This window comes from Bactrocera dorsalis, chromosome 1 (genome assembly GCF_023373825.1).
Source record: "Bactrocera dorsalis isolate Fly_Bdor chromosome 1, ASM2337382v1, whole genome shotgun sequence".
Classification (NCBI taxonomy): domain Eukaryota; kingdom Metazoa; phylum Arthropoda; class Insecta; order Diptera; family Tephritidae; genus Bactrocera; species Bactrocera dorsalis.
Window position 1 is genome coordinate 8162096 of NC_064303.1, and position 24608 is coordinate 8186703.

At 35.9% G+C, this 24608-nt stretch overlaps 1 protein-coding gene across 3 annotated transcripts in view; it reads left to right on the forward strand.

Annotated features, from left to right (window-relative positions):
* LOC105221829 (gamma-aminobutyric acid type B receptor subunit 1) overlaps positions 1-24608 on the forward strand; it is a 394872-nt gene that overhangs the window by 327089 nt on the left and 43175 nt on the right. For all 3 annotated transcript variants that reach the window (XR_007422804.1, XM_049457025.1, XM_049457029.1), the window contains exons 6-8: positions 9290-9455; positions 11388-11631; positions 23718-23867. Coding sequence is in view for 2 of the 3 variants with exons in the window: in XM_049457025.1 (XP_049312982.1) it covers positions 9290-9455; positions 11388-11631; positions 23718-23867 (560 nt within the window). In the remaining variant the exon portion in view is untranslated. The remainder of the gene's footprint in view (positions 1-9289; positions 9456-11387; positions 11632-23717; positions 23868-24608) is intronic.

Sequence of the window (24608 nt, forward strand, 5' to 3'; positions counted from 1 at the left end):
GAAATACAAAAGGAAATGTAGAAAAGTTGAAACAAAACGAAGCGAAAGGCTAAAAAGAAAGAGAAAAACAGCAATAACAACAACAATAAAATATAATAATTAAAATGGAAGTGATGCAAAGTGACGGCGGGGTCAAAGGGGGCAAACTGAAAGGATGAACAGTGGCATATATACATGTTAAAGAAGAAGAGTATAACAGTGAATATATATATTGTATATGTGGTGGTGACGAAAATCAGCGCAAAACAACAACAACAACGCCAACCAGCTCATTTGTGGCAAAAGTCTCAATCGCTGCTGATAGCAGCGCCAAATTCTTGCAGCAAAGTTTAGTTACAACAACAAACACGCAAACAACAATAACAATCGCACCAACAACAAAAGTAAATTCGGCAAACAACAACAACAAGTAGTAACCAAATATTGCCAGCAGCAGCAATGTGGCAATTGTAGCCATGACTGCGAACAATCGGCAAGTCGAAAGTCAACAGCAACAACAACAACAATAACATACTACAACAACGGCATTGCGCAAACTTTTGTTTATTTGCCATCAAATTTAAGCTGCAGCAACAAAGTCAAAGTTAACGGAAGTGAAATCGCCGAAAGTCACACCAAGCAACGCTGTGCGTATGTGTGGGTGTGTGCGCTTGTGTGTCGCGAGTGTCGATTGTAAAATAGTATGCGGCTGCAAATAAATACAAATTCATTGCTCACTTGGCGAAAACTTTAATTTGTTTGTTTAAACTTTGCCGTTTTTCTTTGAGCACTTTTGGCCACGACGGCGCGTCGCTGTTCGAGTCGAATTGTTTGTGTTGGTCGGGTCGGTCTTTTACACCAATTGTGTGCAACACCGCAATTGGGTGATTTCTTTTCAAAGTGCCGCTGCCTTTGGCATGGCGATAATTTGTGGTGCAAAACTGTCAAAAGTGCGTTTTTGTGGTTGTTGTTGTGGTTGCGCTCAATGAAAATGTTTACAATGCAAGTGGATTCGATAGCATATTCATACATTCTCGTATACATACATATCTACGAGTATATACCAACTGCTAAATCGATTTTTATGAAAGTTCGAGAGATCTCTAGGACATATTTAGAGCGTGAAAAAGAAAAAATATTTACTGTCTAATCAGAATTTCAAAACTAAGCACTTATGACTAAAAAACAAACTAGTTTCTATGGCAGCTATATGCTATAGTGTTCCGATCTTAACAATATTTTCGCATATTACAGCTTTGACTTGGATAATAATTCAGGCTAAATTTTGTGAAGATATCTGATGAAATAGAAAAAATTTTCATACAGGGACTTTATTTTGATCGATCAATTTATATGACAGCTATATGCTATATTAATTTGATCTTTGCGAAATATGCAGTGACTGTAGTATTCTTCTAAATAATCATCCATGCCAAATTTCGTTAAGATATCTGTTGAAATAAAAAAGTTTTCTATACAAGGACTTGATTTGCAACGGCAAATTTGTATGCCAGCTATATGCTAACGTGGTCCGATTCGATAAATTCGTTCAGAGATTATAGCACAGCTTTAAATATTAACTCATGCGCAATTTCATAAAAATATCCACTGAAACTAAAAAGTTTTCTATATAAGAACTTGAATTGGATCGGTCAGTTTGTATGACAGCTACATGCTACAGTAAGCCGATCTGAACAATTTCTTCAAAGATTGTAGTGATGCTAAAAATAATAGTTTATACCAAATTTCATACAGATACATTGTAAAATAAAACAGTTTCCCTTATAGGGACTTAAATTTTATCAGTCAGTTTGCATGGCAGCTACTTGCTATAGAGTCCGATCTGAACAATATATCCGAAAAATGTAGCGCTGTCTAAAGTAATAAACCGTGCCATATTTAGTTAAGATATCTTGTCCAATAAAAAAGTTTTCCATACAAAGACTTGAGTTTAAGCGCTTAGTATGTATGACAGCTACGAGGGCTGTCCGATAAATAACCGACCTAACCATGATGCACGCGACTTTTTTCCCAATTTTTTTTTTTTTTATTTTTCTACATAGTGTCCTTGTAACTCCACACACTTCTCCCAGCGATGTTCCCATCTCTGCAACCCTTCCAAATAGTACTTTGGCGTCTTTGTCTGCAAAATACGAGTTCACGAAAGATATTGCCTCCTCATTTGACGAAAATCTCTGGCCGCCGAGCGCAGTTTTAAGTTGAGGAAACAAAAAAAAGTCGCTTGGTGCTAGATCCGGTGAATAAGGTGGATGGTCAAGCAGTTCGAACCGCAATTCGTGGATTTTCGCCATGGCGACTGTTGAGGTGTGAGATGGTGCGTTGTCTTGGTGGAACAAGACTTTCTTTTTTTGCAAATGTGGCCGATTTTTCGAAATTTCTTCCTTTAGCTTGTCCAATAATGATGCGTAGTATGCTCCTGTTATAGTTTTTCCTTTTTCAAGATAGTCGATAAAAAAAATAAAATGGCTGTCCCAAAAAAAACACTCGCCATCACTTTCCCAGCCGAATACACAGCTTTAGGTTTTTTTGGGGCTGGTTCCCTTTTTCAATCCACTGTTTAGATTGCATTTTTGTTTCGGGCGTATAATGATGAATCCAAGTTTCGCCTACAGTTATCAGTCGGCGCCAAAACTCGGTTTTATTGCCTCTAAACTGAGCCAACAGAGCGCTGGAAATGTTCATGCGCGCACGTTTTGTGGTCTAGCGTAAGAAAACGCCGCACCCAACGCGGGGACAGCTTTCTCATGCCCAAATCTTGGTTTAATATGTGACAAACAGTTTCTTTTGACATCTTCATAATCTCAGCTATTTCCCTAACTTTAATCCGGCGGTCGTCTAGTACCAATTGATGAACTTTAGCGATGTTATCGTTAGTGGTTACAGTTTTTGGACGCCCAGGACGTTCATCATTTTCCAAGCTCCTGCGACCACGTTTAAATTCATACTGCCCAAAATTTTACAGGTTGGCCTTACGTGTTTCATCAATCACCTTTTTGGCGCCATACCCACTGGCTTCCATCCGTTCGAAAGTGATTTATTTTGGCCTTGTCAGACCTGTACGAGTATAGGTAAGCAGAAAAATCCTAACAAGTTTGGGAGGAACAAAAGAAGAAGATGTAATAGATCTTTCCGACCTTAGAGCATCCGCAATAAAACACTGTTTCCTCTAGAATAGTCATGGCAGTAACTGCGAATTAGAAGAGAATAAGTCAGAGTCCTCCCTTAGCTCTAAGATTCAAGTCTTTCACACATCAGATAAAAGATAGAGATTCTCTCATATAAAGACCATACACAAAAAGCTTACAGATCCTTCGTAAAAGCAAATCTCTTGCATGAACTCCACTTACCTCTAAACCTGTCAGCGAACTCACTCGTTCTTTTACTTGCTCAACCAGCCAATTAACTTCCTACAGCCAATCTTCATCTTTCCACAACTTTCTTATAAGAAAATCTTTAACATTCCTCAACTTTCTTATAACAGTATGCATGTCTCTGCTCCACCATAATTTCGTACGTCCACACAGCTGTCCATTAAGCTGACTGCAACTCATAATATCCGTCCAGTGCCTGCTTATTAATATCTAATAAATTTGCTTTCACCAACAATTTGAAATGCCACTAAAAGGATTAAATTTTCCTATTTTAGACGCAAGTTATATTTGTGTAAGAAACTCACGGCTATGTAAGATGGCAGCGTGACGGCAAAGTGTGCAGTATAAAATGTAGACAAAAAGCAAAGCAAAGAAACTGACAAACAAGCCGAGCGGATGCTAAAAGGGAAACGGATGTAAAACTTTTCTTTAATTGTACAAAAATGCTGTTTTATTGCTGGAAATCCGGCTTAAAAGGATTTGCTATATAAAATAGATTTATTTTCCATGTCAAGAAAACTTATTGAGCGCATGAAAGCACTGAACGTAAGTAGAGCGAATTTTCTGGGATTATGGCGCTCAAGTTGTAAGGCAGCTTAAAAAATATTTAATTGGAATGAAGTGCGCGATTTGAAGACTAAAATGAGACAGAGAGGCAGCTAGCTTGAAGGATTTTTTTTTTTGATATTTTTAAAATGGTGTGATTTTATAGAGGTGTGGAGGTTTCTAACGCATCGATACTACTGAGACAGCTTGTTTGGCAGATACCCCTCAAATAAATGCTATACCTACAAATTTTTTGAATCCTTTTACCAGTCTTATATGGTAATAAATACCTAAAACTTGAGATCATTTTGACACTCTATATTCTAAGCTTATCAGGAAGCAGCCCATATTTCTATAACTAAAAAAATTGCTTAATTGAAATCCTTTTAACTCTCAATGACTAAAAATTTTTGGAAATTAATTTTTGTTTTGACTATATATTTACTTTGACAGCTATCCCTCTAAGAAATTTTCTACCAAAATCATTAAAAAAAAGCTCTATATTTTTCCAGAATTTCAAAAAATTATACAGCAGCTATTTGTAACTCTTGGTGGCCAGCAATTTCTGAAGATAGTCTATTCTGATAGTAAAAATTACATAACTCTACTTTGACAGCTCGTTTGACAGCTAACCTTCTAAGAAATTCTACAGAAATATCATTAAATAAAGGTTTATTTTTCTATAATTTGAAATAAGGTTATACATATAACTCTCAATAGTAAGATTTTTGGAGATAGTCTTATAATATTCTGAGAATATGCTTAGAAAACAGCTAAAGCTTGTTTGACAGCTGTCCCGCAACTTTGAGGACATTTATATAGTTATTACTGATAAAAAATATCGAAAACTTAAGTGTATTTTGACAGCTTAGTTAGCAAGTAACCTTTTGGTATATTTCAAAGCTCTCATATAACTCCGTATATTTTCAAAATTTAAAAAATATATATACAGTGGCTATTGCTGTCTTTCGGTGACCAAAAATTTCTGCAGATGGTCTATACTGATAATAAAACTAACATGAGTTTACTTTGACAGCTCGTTTGACAGCTATCTATTTACGATATTTCAAAGCCCAAAATATGACATGCTTTTTACAGTTCATTTGACAGCTATCCCGCTAGGAAACTGATACCTCCAAAAAATTTGGAGATTAAAAATGACATGAATTCACTTTGACTTACTTAGACATCTATCTATCTCCTTACGATATTTCAAACCGCTCAAAAAACACCCTCTATTTCCAAAATTTCACAAAAAATATACACAATTGCTATTGCTGACTCTAAGTTGTCAAAAATTGTTGTGGATATTTTTTACTGATAATAAATAACCAAAACATAAGTTAACTTTGACAGTATATTTTATTTGACAGCTATCCCTCTAGGAAACTTACACCTCCATAAAATTTTGGAGACTTTATACTAATAATAAATACCTGAAACCTGAATTTACTTTGATAAATTTTTAATTTTGTATCCTTAGCATATTGAAAACTATTCAAAAAATAGCCTCTACTTCCATTATTTCAAATATACAAAAATACCAATGCTATTTCCGTCGCTCAGTGACGTCACTGAAATGCAATTTGACTGCTGCGGCCTTTAAGTTATTTGCAGTTGACTAAATTTGTGGCGTCGGTAAACCGCAAACGAAATTTGCATTAAGAATTCTAGGAATTTGCAATTAGTAACACTGTGAGTGCACAACAACACGAATGTTATTTTTAATGACACTTCCACACCAACAATAAAGGTGGAAAAATGAATTAAGTACGAAAATATCTGAAAGTGAATAAGTTCAGTTAAGTTCTATTTTTAGCATAGATTCGAAATAAAATCATTTCAATGCTAATGCATTTTCGGTGTTTAATCAATTTGGCAACTCGACAGTGCAAATGGCTGACAACGAACAATATTTTTTTCGTTGAGCTGTAAAGCGAATGAAATGTGTTGACAGCGTTGGCCTTAAAGCCACAAAATAGTTACTCAACTGTATATATAATAATAAAATTTAGTTCTTAATACTTGAAGCACTTTAAAGTTTCACGTAAAATTTTAATCCGATTTGTTTAAAGTAATTCAAAGTAATTCGTGTAACATTGAATTCGAATTTGAATTTTGACATATGAGGCTAAGTACCTAGTAGAGTATACTTAGTGCAAAGAAACGAAGTAAACAAAAATTTTTTTTTCAGGCAGCGATATTTTTATTGCGCGTTCCTTCCCTCACTTTTCCACTTACAGCTGAAATATACGCTTAGCCTTAGAAATGCTTGTAAAGCAACTTAAAAGTTTGCTGAAAATTGTTAATCTGATTTGTGAACATGGATTTTGAATAAAAATAACTATAGATGATACAAATATTGTTACTTTTTATCTGAGCTAATTTTAGGAAGCATAGGAAGTACATACATACATACTACCTTAGCTAGGTGCATTTGGAGGCAAAAAGCAAAGAAATTAGCAGAGTTAAATGTTAGCCAAAAGTTGCCGGACTTACTTGTATACATACATACATATGTATGGTAATAGCCTCTTAGAAGGAAACTCTCTCTTTTCTGGAGTGAAATTGGCGCCTTGACCTGAAAACGAAACTGAAATTTTTGTAAAGATGTGGGCTCTTTAGATATTTTTTTTTAATTAACAAATATTTTAAGGTAACATGAAAACTTGAAATTGGTAATTTTTCATAGTGAGGTTGCCACCCTTGAAAATTTTTTATTAAAATATTTTACTTGCTACACAAATTTTATAAAAATTTGCAACTTTCGTTTCTCAAACAGGTGGCCATAATTGTTTATTTTTTACAGCGTTGCCACTTATCACAATTTTTTTATTGAAAAATTAATAATGGTATATAAAGGCAACTTTGAACTAATTTTATTGTGAAAACCTGAAGATGAAAGTTTATCATAGTGATGTTGCCACCTTTAAAAATTTGATTTTAATTAAAGAATATTACTTGCAACGCAAATTTTATAATATTTTTATTAAAGTAAATAAGTTTAAGAAGTTTTGCAGTTGATAGTTTCAAATAGCGTTGCCAGATTTCTTTATTCAAATCAAATTTTCAATAATATTTTAACAAAAAATCAAACATTTTAAAAACATCAAACTAAATTTACTATATTTAATATACACATTTTTATCGGAGCCGCTATCAATAAAAGCTGCCACCTATTAATTTATAAGGATTATCCATTACAGGAATTTATATTTATATATTTACATACATACATGCATATGTACATATTAAAATAAAAGTGATAAGTCAGTTTTCAACTTCCATTTTTCAAAAAGGCTGCAATTTTTCTATTTTTTATAGAGTTGCCACATTTCAAAATTTTTTAACTAAAAATTATATTAATGGTGCCTAGAAGGCAACTTTGAACTCCTTTTTATTGTAAAAACCTGAAGATGAAAATTTTTCATAGCGACGTTAAATAATATTACGTACAAATTGGTTCCAAATGGCAACTACAAAATTTTCTAAAAAAAAGTTTTTAACTCTCACGTTTTTACTAAATATGTACATATGTATGTACATACATTCTAAAATAAACAAAATTTTCAAGAAAATAAATTTAAAACAGGTGGCAACTTCATGTTTTTTATTATTTGGAATTCTATGTGGAGATATAACTAGTATAAAGAAGTTTTTTCGTACCTTTTTTACCAAAATTTTCAATTTATTCCACAAAAAAAATTTAATACATGTGGCAACCCTTATTTTTTTAAACTTTAGAAATATCTTCGGATGGCGGATTTTCAAGCATTATTTGCTACAGCATTCCACGAAACTTCTAATACAAATGTTTAGCTTATTATTCATTTTAGAACAAACAGTGGCAACTACAAAACAGTCTAAAAAAATGTTTAAGCTTTTTAGTTTGGCTAAATATCCTGCGAAGATATTCATCTTCGAGAAATAAGTTTTTACAGAAAATGGCAACCCCCTATTAGTTATGGTAGAAAGTAGATTTGCCCGTGCCTTTTTTTACTAAAAAAATAAAAAACAGGTGGCAAGCCTCGATTATCTTTTTAAAATTTTTTAATTTTTTCTTGCAAAAAATTTATAATAGGTGACAACCCTGATATTTTAGAAATACTTTATTTTGATGCGTTAACAAATATGAAGATCAGTCTAGAATAAAATGTAATAAATATGGCAACCCTTGATATTTTTAAACACCAGAAATACCTTTTTTTGATTTATTAACAAATATTAAGTTTCTGAAGAAAAAAATTAATACAGGTGGCAACTCTTGGTTTTTCAGTTTTAGAAATACAGGTGGCAACTCTTGATATTTTAAACGCCATAAATACCTTTTTTGATGTATTAATAAATATTAAGATTATTTAAAAAAAAATTAATACAGGTGGCAACTCTTATTTTTAAATTTTACCTTACAATGGCAGATAAACAAATAGTAGGGCTAAAAGTTAGCTGTTATGAAAAAAAACTTTAATAATAATAGTAATAATATTATTATTTGCTAATAAATACAAATTGTAAAACAAACATTTGTAACGAAAGCCGTATTTCACAAATGTAAGCAAGCAAGTTTTCAATTTTTCGCTCAATAACAAACGATCAGCAGTTTGAAAGTTAAATTTCATGCATGAAAACTAAATTATTAAGATTTATTTCGGCATTCATGCAAGCACACCCGCCCTACAAACGCTGCTAATGGCATAACACATGCATGCGCCTTTGTGTATGCTACGATTTGCCCGCATATTCATATTGCCACATTGAATCGTTACATGAATTTCGATTTCAATAACAAAAGCATCATCTCATGCTTGCGCAAGCAGGAAGAAAAGCGCACAAAAAGCAGACACATACATATACATACATTCACACAAGCATACACATACATACACACATGCAGACCAAAGTGCGGTGTGAGCATTTATCAGCAAACTTTGCAAAGTTTTTCGTTACAAATGTCATTGTGTTACACACCAACCGCTCCGTCACTTACTGACTTCCTTCCTAGCAGCAAATCTTTGCATCCTCTACACTCACGGTCAACTATATGAGTATGTGTGTGGCATTTAACTTTTGGAAATAGCAAAGTGCGCGTATTTTTCGCGAAAACTTTGCGCCACCAGTCAATAGTGTGAGTGTATGTATGTATTGGGTTGTGTGAATTGTATATGTGTTTGTACAAATAAATAACGGAACTTTTGAAGGCATCAATTGCGGTGACTTTCTTATCTCTAGCGCTATTTAAGGACTTAAGGAGCTACTATTTGAGAAAATATACTCACATATACTATATATGTATGTATACGTATATGTAAACGTTTGTATGTATATGCTTTGGCGGTATTTATGGGTATCATCTGCTTTTCATCTACTTCTAGGCTGGTACGAGGACAATTGGTACGAGGTGAACTTGGAAAATGAGGGTATCACTTGCACGATAGAACAGATGCGCATTGCGGCCGAAGGACATCTGACAACGGAAGCGCTTATGTGGAATCAGAACAATCAAACGACAATTTCCGGCATGACAGCTGAGGAATTTCGGTGAGTTTGCGTTTTTATTTCACGAGAGGCACTGTGTTTCAGGTTGCTAAGTATGCTAGAAAAGTTTTAAATCTTTAAGGGGTTCGTGTGTTGAGATCTTAGAAATCTGATGAGGTATTTGGAGGAAACGTGGGGGTTTTCAAATAACTAAATTTTTGCTAATTAAAATTATTAATTAAATTGTAGACATAGTGAATCCGCTAGATGGCGCTGCTATTTCAGAAAGTATTCGAAATAAATTGACCATATTTAATTGAAGCTTTAACCAAAATACAAAATGAGACTTTCAAAATGCTTTCTGGAACCCCAAAACTCCGCAATCATTAGTAATCATTAACAAGTCAGAAACGGAGAAGATTTGAGTCGCATCTTCAGTGATTACCTTTACCGTATCAGATAATACCCCCACCACCTTCACATTCTGAAGATCAAAGCATAATTTTTTCTGAACCACGACCCAATCGTGGATGACAAAACATTTCGGTCATTTTAGGTCCAATCATATACATAAATCTGAAGGAATTCACAGAAAAAGGATCTCAGTCATTCCATTTTGACTAACTATTTCTTATAGGCCTTGCTTTCAGTAAAATCGTATGTAAGGGCCAATTTTTCTTCTGATTGGATTTGGCAATAACTAAAGTAAAATGTTCAAAATCGAGTATTTAGTTAGATCGTTAGGTAGTAGCACAGATCCTCGCAGCAAAGGATACCACAGGAAGGCCATGAAAGTTGTTCTCTTGTATATCCCAGAACTCGTAAACAAGGATCACCAAAAAATTGTATAGATCGACCAAGCGCTTTGAACATACCAAAAATTGTTTCAGGTGACTAATATCAATCCCATCCAGATATATACAACCTCAGTCTGGCAAAAGCTAACACCTCGTCTACTTCCATGGCTGCCAAATGAAGCTTGCTAAGATCAAATAGTTCAGAGGATTGCTTGCATTTCACTTTGGATCAGAAAGATATATTTAACTGCACAAGTTTTGGTTGTTGATTAACGGGTTTCAAGCTCACGAGAGCTCTATAGATACAAAGTCAAAGCGCAATAAGATAGCGGAGTACTGACTCGTTGTCAAACTAATAAAATTGGGATCTTTATCCAACAAGCTCAACGACTTTGCAGTTTCCCATTCTCATGACAGTCGGGTCTACGTAACCGGAAAGGAACCGCACCTTTATCCGGCCAAGGAGAAGAATTTTTCCGCTACAACAATAACACTTTGCAGTTTTCAGTAATTTCTCTGTGACCTAGGTGCCCGGCCGCATAACAAAGTAGCTTGATGGCACAGATAAAAATTTCAGACCTTGCTTATTCTGCAACGTACTATCAGAAAGATCAAAACCAGGCAGTTCTGCTGTCGATTTGATCTCACACCTATCTGAAGAAACCTTATCCATCGCAGCAGTAGTACAAGTTGTAATTAAATAAAGAAAAACCAAATCCACCAAGAGACCACCTTTTATTCTACCAGCCTTACAGTTAATGAAAAGGCTCCGCCAGGCCTCCTAGTCTTACCTTTAGATATTGTATGGATCGTCCGAAAATGAAGAAGTATTAAATAGAAAGTTCATACCAAAAGTTCCAAGCTCGTAACTCCCAGAACCCTGCTTTTGAATACAGGCTTTGTTTCGTCCCAGAAATTTGAAAGAGTAAAAAGCGACTTCAATCTTCCTCAGAATCGAAATGAACTCCGAACCAAACCCACAGTTTCTGCAACATAGCTCTTCACATAACACAAAAATATACCGTATTGCTCTTACTTTCGTGTCAAAAATTCCTTTAATTCGAAGCACACTGTTCTTTATCTAAAAGGAAGAGTTTCAGCCGCTTTCTACCTGAGTTTTTATTTAAGGAACGCTTACTACATATTCTTTTAAAATTGTCCGTACCATGACTATTATCATTTTTTCACCTCATTGCAGGCAACGACTGAATCATGCGCTTATCGAAGAAGGTTACGACATCAATCATGATCGCTATCCGGAGGGCTATCAAGAGGCGCCGCTGGCCTACGATGCTGTCTGGAGTGTGGCGCTGGCATTCAATAAGACAATGGAACGCCTCAAGCAACGACAGAAATCCTTACGAGATTTTACATACACAGACAAGGAAATTGCCGATGAAATTTATGCGGCGATGAATTCTACACAGTTCCTTGGCATATCGGTAAGTAAGCTAAAATGCAGGAAAGCGGTATTGCAAATAGACAAACAATGTAGCTGAAGGGCTATACGGAAAGTTTTGACTCAGCACAGACAGTTGCGAGACGCAAAGCAAAGTCCATATTCAAGCGTTTTAGCTTGTGAGCTCACTTACATATTGACTGTTGTTGATTGATTTGCAAGCGTTAGCATTAGCTTTGTTGCAAGTGGCTCCGTAGGCAATGTTGACTTGAATCGCTGTGGTTTTGTAGACAATTCATTTTTGTGCTGCTTCGGCTGGCGGCTGTTTGAGGAGAATCAATCGAATGGAAAGTTGAGTCGTGAATTGAGGTGAAAATTGAAATTTGTCTTCAGTGAAGGTTAAGTACAAGGAAGGAAATTTTTGCTTTATAAGTGTTAGTATGTTTCTGATCAATACAGCTTTTCTGACTTCATAGCTTTATAGTAATCTCGAAATTTTGGGATTTAAAAATTAGAACTTCGGGATCCCGAAGTTTTTCTTGCTTTTACGTGCGAAATAGTAATATCTGACAGCATAAGAATTTACTTTTAGACTGAAGACGTAATAATCTTACGGTAGGGATGAACATTGATCCATACTCGGTACTGAAACCGTCCTTTTGATCTCCGACATTGCCACTACTGTTCTGCTATTGCTTGGTCAGATCGCACTTTTGCTACTAATTACTAATTTTCATTTCTTGATCTCAACTTATATGTATTATCTTAAAGTTCCGAAATTGTGAGGCTGTTGAATTCGAGTTCCCGAAAATTTTCGGTGTACTGTAATACCTAAACATACGTTACGACACACAAACACGTGATCTGGTTTGATTAAACTTTTATAATCATCATAATCCCGAATCTTCGGGAATGAAAAATTCGGGATCCCGAAATTTTTTCGTGTGCATCGTAAACCAAAAGTACTTTAGGCTGAAAATATTCGAATTTTTTCGATGAATATTGGGAATTTTTTCGAGTGGTTATTTTCGGGATCACGAAAACTTCGGTTGAAAGTGATGTTTCATTCCAACCACCATTTCGAATTACTTGGTTTGCTTTAAACTTTTATAATCTTAATAATCCGAAAGTTCGGGACTGTTCACTTCGGGATCCCGAAATGTTTTTGGTGCGCAATGTAACAAAATATACTTTGGGATTCAAATATATTAATTTTTTTCGATGAAACTTAGTTAACAAGCCATTTTCGCTCCAGCAATCATAGTGGCTATTCACAATAGAAAATCAAACCCGCATTAGTTTTAGACTCAACTCATATGCAAACCTCTTTTAATTCAAAATATACACCAAAGGCTACAACTTTTTAAAAATTTACTTTACGGTATTAATTAAAAGCAATGTACATATACTATATGTATGTATGTATACAATGACTCCACAAAGTCGAACCGCAAATGAAAGTCAATGCTTATGCACAACTAATTGCAATTAAGTGTTGTTGAAAATTCTCCAACTCCCATGCAAGAGTTTACAAAGTTTCCGCAAACTCACATACATCGACAAAGCCATTCGTATGGAAACTAATGAATATGAATATGCCGAAAGCTAATAACTTCTCATATTTTCACGTTATGTAATTTTGCAAATGAAGCTAGCACTAAGTTGCCATTTGCCGCTTTAAAGTTTTCGCATAGATATTTGTTTTTGTAGTTGCTTAACTCCTTTATACCATGTATCTCCATGTGTCGATTTGATGCCAATGTTTGCTTTGCATTTTGTAAGCTTACGGCAGCGCCTTTGGCATGCAATTTACACAATGTATTAATTAATTTTGAAATTGGCAGCAAATTAGAGAATTACATGTCATTTGTGGCCTTTGTGCAAGGCGAGGAAGTTGAAAGCGAAGCAACTTCGTTTGGGTAAAAGAGAACCTTTGTAATATTTATGCATGAGAATGCTAGTAGTTTCTGGATGACCAGTTAAAGTCGTAGCAAATATGCGAGACTTGGAAGCTTAGAGAAGTTTTGGACCTTTTACTAAACACCCTTTAATAAAATAGGGGTATTTTCTCCAGCAACTTTTAGCTCATCTAATTACAGAATAATAAAAAACTAAGTGGCTACGTTTCACATGGTTCACCCGTCGAGTCCAATTTTCGATGACCCGATCGAGCATTTCGACTGGTAACTGGCGAATAACAAGCGTAATGTTTTTCTCCAAGGCGTAAAATGAAGCGGGATTGTCCGCATTGACTTCAAACTTTACATATCCCCATAGGAAAAAGTCTAATGGTGGGATATCACACGATCTTGGTGGCCAATCGACCGGCCCGAAAAATGAAATTTTCTTCCCGAAGTATTCTCTCAATAAATCAATTGATTGATGCGATATGCGGGAAGTGGCGCCGTCTTGTTGAAACCAAATATCGTCAAGATCACAAGCTTCAATTTCACGTATGAAATAGTCGGTTTTCATGGCACGATAACGATCGTCAGTGACGGTTACGGTCTCACCGACTTAATTTTTGAAGAAATATGGGCAGATTATTCCAACGGGCCTCGAACCACAGATAACCGGTATCTTTTGTGGATGAAATGACAGCTTCGCCCAAAATGGGACAATTTGGCTTTTTTACATATCCATTGAACCAGAAATGAGTCTCTTGGGAAGGTCTTGCAAAAGCTGTATTTTGTACTTTTTAAATTTAAGATCTCGACGTAAAATGCGTCAAGTCGTTCCATACGACAGTCTGAGCTGCTACGAAAGGCTGATGACAGCACCAACATTAGCACTAAATGCCATTCTATACGTAGCACCTGGTGACATATCTTGTATGTGCATGACGGCGAAAGCTGCTATTGGACTCGGGGAAGCTGGCTATATGAGGATACATTCTGAATTCCACTGCTACTACGATCGCATACCTAATAACTCAGACCACTTCATCGGAGAAACTTCACCGTGCGGTTTCTTCTCTGCGCAGATAATTGAAGGTAGGTAGGGGGAAAAGTGTTCTATCGGCAGCTCTCCATCAACTACATATTTAGGGTACCAAAGCAATGGTGGAGACAACTGTCATCGAGGTACCAGTAGATGTATTGCTCTGGAGTGCAGCTTTCATCAGCGAAGAGTGTATTCATTCAGCCAAGAGAACTGCAATACTGCCCTTAAGTTCGCTGACAGAGTGCTCAAAAGTAGTTAAGTAATATTCGATCTACTTATCAGTAACATTAAGCTACTTTGTTATACAACTTATTTTGCTGCCGGGCACAACGGAATCGTTGGAATTGAGCGGAATGAACCGATGAGCTTGCTAAGGAGGGCACTTTTGCACCGATTTCATATGATTGTTCTCTTGTTCTCTGGTCAACCACCAAAACTTTTGCGGCACAAAATCCTTCTGACCCAAAGTGTAGTGCATGAGGTTTTCTAAACTACTTATTTTTAGTCAATAGTTTCACACGCTGAGAAGCTACATAACCTTTAGAATAATCTACACTTCCCCCTCAACTGTGCAGATTTTGATATTAAGATTAAAAAATCTCGATAGGCGGACCTTCGAAGAATGTGGTTGATATTGATATTAACGCTTCGTCATAGTATATATTAAAAGTATTGGGAATCAAAAAGGATCAGCATTCACAGCTGTTCAAGTGGGATCTTTGTAACAAGGATCGGCCCCTACGACATAACCAAGCCTAACCTAATGATGTCTAATTTATGATGGACGAATTTGGAACTTAGCAGAGAAGACGATCTCAAATGGTTAGCTACTTTAGAACTCTGAAAGTTTGGTTTCAATATTGCGTTTATGTTAATGTTAATCGGTTTTAAGTAATCGACTGGGATTTTATGGCCACTGTGTATAAGTATCCATCGCCAGAATCTGCTTAGGAAAAGCTAAATGTTCGTCGATATTTACTGCCTGGCAAAATTTAGCTCTTCCGTACAAAGGAGCTGAATGTAAAACACAAAGGTATTTTTTAAACTTTTGACATCAACTAATTTCGATTTCAGTGTGAAGTCATTATATATTCAGTGTTGGTCGATATAGGAAACACAATATTTCAGAGACTTGTCACGGACACTCATTGGCTTCGCCCTCTAACGGAAACCATTAACGATAGGGACATAGCGGTAAGATTTTGGGCTTTGGAGCTTAGCGTACATATTATAAGTGACGCCAGCTACTTTAGCGGTTTGGTTTCGAAAGTAAACGATCAATTGAACGAATCAATGTTCGTGCCCTAAATGCCGCTTTTTAGGAAATTTTCGTTCAAGTCCTTATATATTCAGTGTCAATTGGAAATACAGTAACACCACCGCCCTCCTACGGCACTGCTTGCAATGTATCAGTTACAAATTTTTCGAACAATTTTAAATGTCAATCTAACAAATTGGAAACAGTACTGCTTGCAATGTACAGTTATCGCCAAGAATTTAAATTTTTTTGTTAACCACAACTCACTCTTACAAAATATTCAAAGCAATACCTGGCCGACGCTGCGTAATTTATTTGCAATCACAAGAAACTTAGCAGTTTTCTTCTCTCTCTCTCTTGTCTCTCCTGTCTCCCTACTCTTCTACTCTCCCCTTCTCTCTCTACCCATCTTACCCTCACTCATTTACATGAAGACTTAATGGTTTCTTGTCTTAATTTTAACTGCCCACCTTTGACACTAAAAATTTACAAATTTCCTCAGCTGATACAAGTGTGTCTTTGAACTTTTCCAAAACTTTATTTGCGGTAAAACGAATTTCTTCATGCACACAGCGCCCTCTTATGGCATTTTACATATATGTGTGCGGGTTTGTGCGAGTGCAATGTTGATTTATTAGTAGGGATAGCATTTAGTAGTCGCTCGTTACGAAAAGTTTGACAGCGTTAAGGTCTCGACTTTTGTGGTTTTACGTAGAAGTTTTCACGCCGCTTATCGGCTGAGTGTCAGAGAGTGCCGTTGGAGTTTCGTATTTCAATTTTTTTTAAATAAAAAAATATTCGTTTTGATTTGGTCTTTTAAAAAAGTTTATTTGAAAGGTAAACGTGTTTATTTTCCTATTTTTTATTTTCTGTTTTTACCTTCTTTTGTTTTTGTTTTACTTTGAAAGTGAAGTGAATGCAAATTGTGGCCAAGCTGTCATGGGCAAGCAAGAGACCTAATTGCAAAAATGGACTCTGTAAGGACAGTGCTTAAGTTTTAATGAGAAGGTGTGGCTACTGTAGTCGGACAGTGTGCTGGTCTTGTGAAGTAAAGCAAGACTAGACTTCTTTGAAACCTACATTAGACTTACCAATGAGTCCCGGTAACTATACTATGTTTCCGGTGTATAGTTTCTTGAAAAAAATAAGAGTTAAAAGGTCCGATTTCGCATTAAATATTCTTTCTCAGTAATTCAAGTGGGAGCCTCAATAATTCTTGGGTAAATGCCGCCACAATAAAAATCAACCATTATAAACTTCATCCGCATCGTAATTTATAGGAAATGGGAGCCAGTAAGACCGCTTTTAAGCAAGACTAGACATTTTGGTTGCCAATGCAGCTATTTTTCAGCTTCATATATGTAAGACCCAGAGTCATGATATTTTAAAACTCTAAAAATTTTACATGAGATCTACTAATATAGAAGTGATTGTACTAGAAATATCTTGTGAAATTCCTCAGCAATCATAACGAGTTGACCTCTTTTATCTTCTCGACGTGATCATGGAAAAAATTATGACTATTTAGACTAACAAATAATGATAGCGTACAAAAGCTAGTCAAACATTGTATGACCTCATACCCACTACATCAGGCTATTTCGATACTAAACTTGATTGATTGCCTGGGCACAGTTTAATTGCTGGAACCTCTAAAACTGATGAGCCGCCAATAAAGAGCACTTTTTTTCCAAGGTTTTTCAGGATCAGAACAAACTGATGCTTCTCTGTTCTCTTGTGTTCTGGCGTTGAACCTATGAAGCTCGCACGAGCTTATCAACCATTGATAAGCTGTCAGCGCATATATTAGGGTCGCTGAGTGCTTCTTAATCAGAGTGGAACATACGATTTTTATTGAATAAGCTCCACTTTCACTAGATCTCTTGCGATCGGTCTGGAGTCCTTAGCGACATTGCGATTGTAGTAGTAAGAGAACACAAGAGGATATGGTAGCACCGGGCCGCATTTTCTTAATACTGTTTCAAGTGTGCCTTTCCGTGCTAGCTCATCAGCTTTACAATTTCCTGAAATACCGCTGTGGCCTGGAACCCATACCAGTCTTATCACAAGGACTCTCGATGCTATTGGTAGCAAGGTTTGACACTTGACTAACCCTGAGCTGAGTTCACGGCTAGTATCGCCTCCCTGCTATATGTAGTGAATTCTCAATTCTCTAAATGAAGCTGCACTCCGGAGTAGTAAATCTACTGCTACCTTAACGGCTGCAATCTCGGCTTGGAAAGCACTGCAATAGTCAGGTTGGAGTTGATACAGAGCTCCTGAAAGTAAATTCCTCTACCCACTTTCCCCCAAAGCTTTGAACCAACCTTAAAGAAGCTCACTGTGCCTTTCTTCTAACGTATTTTTCCCACCCACCCTCGCCGGTATATGGACAAGAAAAGAGCCATCAGAGCTCGGTTTGGCTACTCCATGATACAAGTGATTCGGTATAAAGTCAAACTGTGTTAGGATTTCCGAGTGTTTAGACACGTGTTTTTTTAGGAACCAAGCCGTACAGCTGACATCATCTGTCACTATGAGCACTATGTGTAATGGTTGGACCTATCATTCTCACTACAAAGACTGAATATTGGTCTTTCTCAGAGTAAGAAATGAATCCAAGAAGGAATTTTCTGTAAAAGGATTTCGAAAGGAGACTAAAATATGCTGAGGAGTATAGCAATGACACCAAGAGAAAACACTGATATTCTACGAACGGTTTGAATGGCACTGGCAGAATTCCAGCCGAATCAGTAAAATAGTGAATGTGGCTTATTTTCAAGAATATGAGTTAAAACTGAAACGCGCTTGAATGGAAAATATGAAAATTTTTCCACCTTCACAAATTTGCTTAAAAAGACATAATCGTACAAAGCCAACTATTTTATAAAATGCCATTGTCTTTTCACATCTGAATTGAAATGTATCAGAGACCCATAATACACATACTTCAATTTGTTGAAAACTACATAACTTTAAGTTTTATATAATTAACAGTTATTTTTCTTAAAGAAGCTATCTAATGTCTCCGAGCGCTAACGAAAAAAGAAAAGAGTAACTTTTCTTAAGAAAAACACATTTGTTTATTGTATCTCCACTAAGAGCGCTTAGTATTCATGAGGGCTAAACACCCTTGTGCGCAAAGAAAATGTAAAAAAAAAGATAAATAAAAAGTGGTAAAGCGATTAGAAATGCAAAGTGTTGAGCAGTGAAATGCGATTAGGATGCCACAAAAGTGCAATCAAGTACATGCATAAACAACAAAGTGAATAAAAGGGGACAAGACAGGAATAATAAGTGCGATTGAATGAAGAAAGTGTCATGAAGTAGCTGACAGCAGAAAAAAGAAATACAAAAGCAAATAATGATAATGAAAAAATGTAAAGACGGAGTTAGATTAAAATGAAATAAATACTGATGAGTCAGATATGGTATGGAAGTATAAAATCCCGCCATGAAAACTCCCGAGACCCAACGGAGTTGATTTGACAATTAAGGAGCATACCAAGTACTTGGGAGTAATTTTGGACAGCAAACTGATGTGGAAACTCAATGTGGAGGAGAGAGTGAAAAAGGTCAGTGATGACTTATACACATATAAAAAATGCTAGAGTCAACTTGTGGCCTCATGCATTGGTGTAACACAGCGGTAATCAAGCCAATCTGACTTTATAGTGCTCTAGTGTGGTGGATCGCTATGAAGAAAATATCATACAGGACACCGATGGAACGGCTACAGCGATTCGCTATTCTCTGCATAACAGGTCCGCTAAAATCACTCCAATAGCGGCAATAGAAAGGTTACTTAACTTACCACCAATCGACATTGTAGTAGAAATAGCTGCAAGTTTAGCGGCATTAGGTGAGATCTCTACAAGAATCTTCAAGCATAGCTCAAAATAAGCGGGAGCCTGGTGGACAAATTAGATCACATACCCATACGCTCTGGTTGAATGAGAAGCTAAGACGTCACACTAAAGGAAGATGGATGGCACAGAAGCCTGCGACACACTAGTGGAACGAACAACATCTACACAGATGAATCCAAAATGGCCAATGAAGTGGAAGCCGGAATCTATTGTTCGAAGCTGGATCTTCCTCGATCCTTCCAGCTTCCGGATTACAGCAGTATCTTGCAGGTGGAAACAGTAGCAGTTGGGACAGCGGCCGAGAAAGCTAACAACGCAAGAAATAACATAAACAAGATAAATATATACGTCGATAGCCAAGCAGCATTTAAAGCAATATTCTCAAATCGCAATGCATCAGAGAATGACCTTAGAAGCAGGGAAACAATAGATGTTTCGGTTGCCGGAAAGGGGCTAAATATGTACTGGATTCTAGTCCACAAAAGAATTCCGAAAACCAAACAGCTGATGAAATTGCCAAAAGTGTCATCCGTCTGGCTACCGAAGAAGCACATAAAATACGTAAGTGGCCAAAACGATATACAATGAAATTTCCGAAAGTGCTGAGCAGCAGATCAGCGTGAGATGGAATGCTTGAAGTACATACAAGATCAACAAGATACCATTAGGAAAATTCGCTTGCTTTTTACTCACACGGTCTGGAAAGGACTGCCGGACGAATCTTGGCCCCTTTACATATCACAACCTACTTGTATCACATACGAGCCGGATGGGCATAAGTGATAACGATACATGCTGAAAGTGCAGAGTAGTTAACGTAAGAGAGATGCTGGAACACATCCAATCTCTTTGTGCAGCACTATCTGGAACATGTCTTAAGTATCTAAAGCTCTATTAAAGGGACATCTCCATTAACCATGCACATTGGCCGGCCCCACAATTTGTTGATATTTTTTAAGTACAATCTGTTAAGCGGAAGAAAGACTGCCGTGAAAGGATACGATTTCGATCGTTTTCATATTAGAGTTGCCACACCTTATAAGCCCTACCTTGGCTTTATATCTTTTAAACGAACCAGAGCCATAGCAGGTAGTTGAAAATTGAATCAAATAGAAATTGGGCGCGATTTTAATCCGATCGCATAGAGTTTCAGAAAAGGTTATAGATCATGTTTGCTTCGAATTAATTGAGTAAATACCGAAAAATAAGATTTTACCCAAAACTAGGCGTTTCCATACCGTTTAAACCAGAAAAAGCACCGTAAATTCCGAGCTTGTTAAAGTGCTTGCAACATTTTAGGAAAAACCCCATACAGCAGCTATTTTGAAGAGAAATCACAAAAACAAAATTTGCTGCAACGAACACCAAACACATGCACACACAAAGAGGGATATGCGAATGCATGGACCCCGTATGTTAATACTCAAAAAGTGGCAGCAGCTAACAACGGCTAGTGAAGCCCCGGCAACCGGCAATCAGCAGTCAGTAGTCAGCAATGCGTAAATACACAAGTGAGAACATTTTTTGCGCCCCTGTGAATTGCACACTTGCCACGCCGCGCAAACACCCCGCACAGTCAGCTAACTAAGTAGCAACAGCAATAGCAACAAACAAATGATAACTGTGCCGTTTCCTGCTTGACATAGCAACGGACTGGCATATCCAACACTCCTGCGGGACCCCATGGTCGGTTGCGTGGCACATGGCGCTCTTTTTTCTGCCATCCGTTTATTTTAGTTTTTTCTTAAAGCTCCAAAGGGGCGAGACTATCAATTCGCTACGGCATTGCAGGGAAGCAGCTTCTTTTTTCGGCTGACAACAGCAGCATGCTTGTATGCGCGTTGCTTCTGCTAGGCACTAAAGTAGTCGAAAGCTGCCGCTGTGTCTAGTGGTTACATGATGTTGTTAGCCGGGTGCCTGCGGTAGATGCGGTGTTGCGTTAAAAATGCTGCATATTGTTCGGCGCTGTAAAGTAGGTGTTTTTCAGCGCTGATATTTTCGGCAGTTAGCTTTTATGCAAGCAGCTGGAGCTGCAGAGTGCAATAATTCGTTTAAAAACTCGGCTATACGGCCTAAAAGTAGGCAATGGTTTTTTGAAAACGAGGTGAAGCATACCATATATGATTTTTCTGTATACTTTACTTTACACAAAAACCGTTTTAGTAAGAGTATAACCATTTATAAAGACCTTCGAAAAAAGTTTTCGCCTAAAAGTAGGCAATATTTATTTGAAATATTTTTTAAATACATGTGTTTTATATTATGTAAATTTGTACTAAGATTCATTCATTATTTTCGCGTAGAAATAAAACATTTGGGTTTCGCGCCTAAAAGTAGGCAATATTTTATTAAAAATATATATGTTCATATTATTATGTTAAACTATGTACTAAGGTTCATTCAATGTCTACCCGAAAGTACAAAAAAAATGTTTTTCACGCCTAAAAGTATGTATTTGTCATAATCAGTTCTACCTATTAGCCTGAAAATAGGCAACACTTAATTGAAAGTTTAATTTTTCTTATTTTTAGATTAAAATTTTAATTAAAATTCAATCAATAATTTTCCTCATAAGCATAAATTGAGCATAACGCCTAAAAGTATGCAATTTTTTTTGTTATCGATTTTTTAGCAAAGCCACTAACCCTAAAATGAACATCTTTTGGAGCATAATTGCTAGACACAAATTCATTTTGAACGTCTAAAAACTTAACTCTAAGTGACACTGAAGAAAGTGCAAGTAGATTAAGGGAACCTGGTGTGAAAACTTAAAAAATATGACTTTTGAGAGCTAGTTCAGATATTGGTTCAAAATTTCAGTATGTTAGTAACTATAGGTATAACCTGTGAGAAAAACTTGTTTTTCTTTTTTACTTTCATACTAGAAGGGCTCCTTAAGGCAGTAATTTAAGATGGCCTACATTTAGGCGCATCAAAAATAATATTATTTTTTTTCAATTTCACACACTTAAGGTTGATGCTTCTGTGATCAAAAGTCAAACGTTGAATATTTTTATCTATATATTTGGCTTGTAATTCTTTTAGACAGCTGATTAGAACTTTTTAATTTTGAAATAAAATATGAAAATTTCGAAAATGAATTTTGTTCTGGAAAGAACGATAAAGGTCAACTTGTTATTACTTTCTTCAGATTTTCAAACTTTAATATACACTTTTGAATACTCCCCTTCAAGCAATATGAGCTAAAAATGCGTTAGCCATTAACTTCATCTGTAGAGAGCAACCATTAAATAGAATAGTGCTTTTTTCTCAACTAACCGCCACTCTGAGTAACTGCAAGCTGCAGTTAGTGCTTTTACCCTGAGCAACTAACACCATTTGCACTTTCATGGAATGCAAAGCAGAGTTGCCACAAAGAAAAAAACTGCTTCGACTAACTATAATATTCAAATAAAAAGTAACTTTAACAACTAAATAATGACGGTAATGCATTTTCCAGCTAAAAAAAGGGGCGAAAATAGTGTAGACTAAGGCTGCTGCAACTAAAAGTTAAAAAAAAATATATTGCAAAAATAAAAACGAGTTTGTTTGGCGCATAAAATATAGGTGTCGAGCGTTAATGCATTCACTTTCGCAACTGCAAATGTGCAGCAAATTTATAGCATGCTTTTAGGCGAATTGACTCATACTATTGATGTATATTCACTTAAGTGGTACAGGACAATATATATGTTTATGAAAACTTGGTATTTTTTAAGTTTTATGGGAAGGCTTTTCACATTTATATGGTCTTAACCATACCATCTGATCCGAGTTGGAAAAAAAATATTTTCAATAATTTTAATATAAATCATGGTGATCGCCTGAGCCAAATCGCCCATACAACCTTCTAAAAAAATCTATGAAATGCTTATAATTTTTATGAAAAAAAAATTATACCCATATAACTAACAGGGCTTATGTACCTGTAGCTACTCCCCTGGCTTTAACCTCTTCCTTTATATCCAAACTTAGCTCTTCCTTATTTTTTTCAACTTTAAGATAAAATATATCAAATTTCTTTCTTAACTAAAAAAATATATTTTTATATTTTTACAGGGCGTCGTTGCATTCAGCTCGCAAGGTGATCGTATTGCCTTAACCCAGATCGAACAAATGGTGAATGGAAAATATGAAAAATTGGGTTATTACGATACGCAATTGGATAATTTAACGTGGTTAAATATGGAGCAGTGGAGTGGTGGAAAAGTAAGTACAGAAAATTTAGATCTTATGAATTTTGTTTGTGATTTGATTTTTCATTTAGGCGACTCACAACTTGTCATAACGCATGGTAAAACCATAAAATTATAAATTTTAACACTTGTTTAAAAAAAATTGTTGTTGGATTATATGAAATTCCTAAATGAACTATTTTTATTTTAAAAATTCTATTGAACGTAACAAATTTTTATATGACTTTTGATTCAGAAGTTCAATAAGTTAGCCAAATAGCGACAAAAAATAAAACAAAGTCTCTACGAACTATGTTGTTGTTATGCATATCGACTATCTCATACTGTTTTTTTTTTAATTTGAAATAAATATTTAATCTACTACCTCTTATTGGGATTTTTATCTTGTATAAACTATTCCTTCCTTCTACCTATGCTATTATTATCTAAAGCCCTGCGAATAAAGGCACAAGGTTATAATACACATCTCTAAGAGAATTTATATTTAATGTCTTACTATTTCCCCCCCTCAATAAACTATTTTTCAAACCCTATTGGAGTATGTATGCCCCTTCTAGTCCACACCTGAAAAGCTATGAGTTGAGAATTCTTCAACGATTAAGAAAAAAATCCATATCAATGAACTTAAAATTGCTATGGAATGTACTTCAATGGAAAAAAGCATGACCCAAATTAATGATAAAAGGTACCCATAAAAGCAGAGTATTGGAACTAAGAAAAAGCAGAAACTAAATGTATGAAAAAAATACCCACA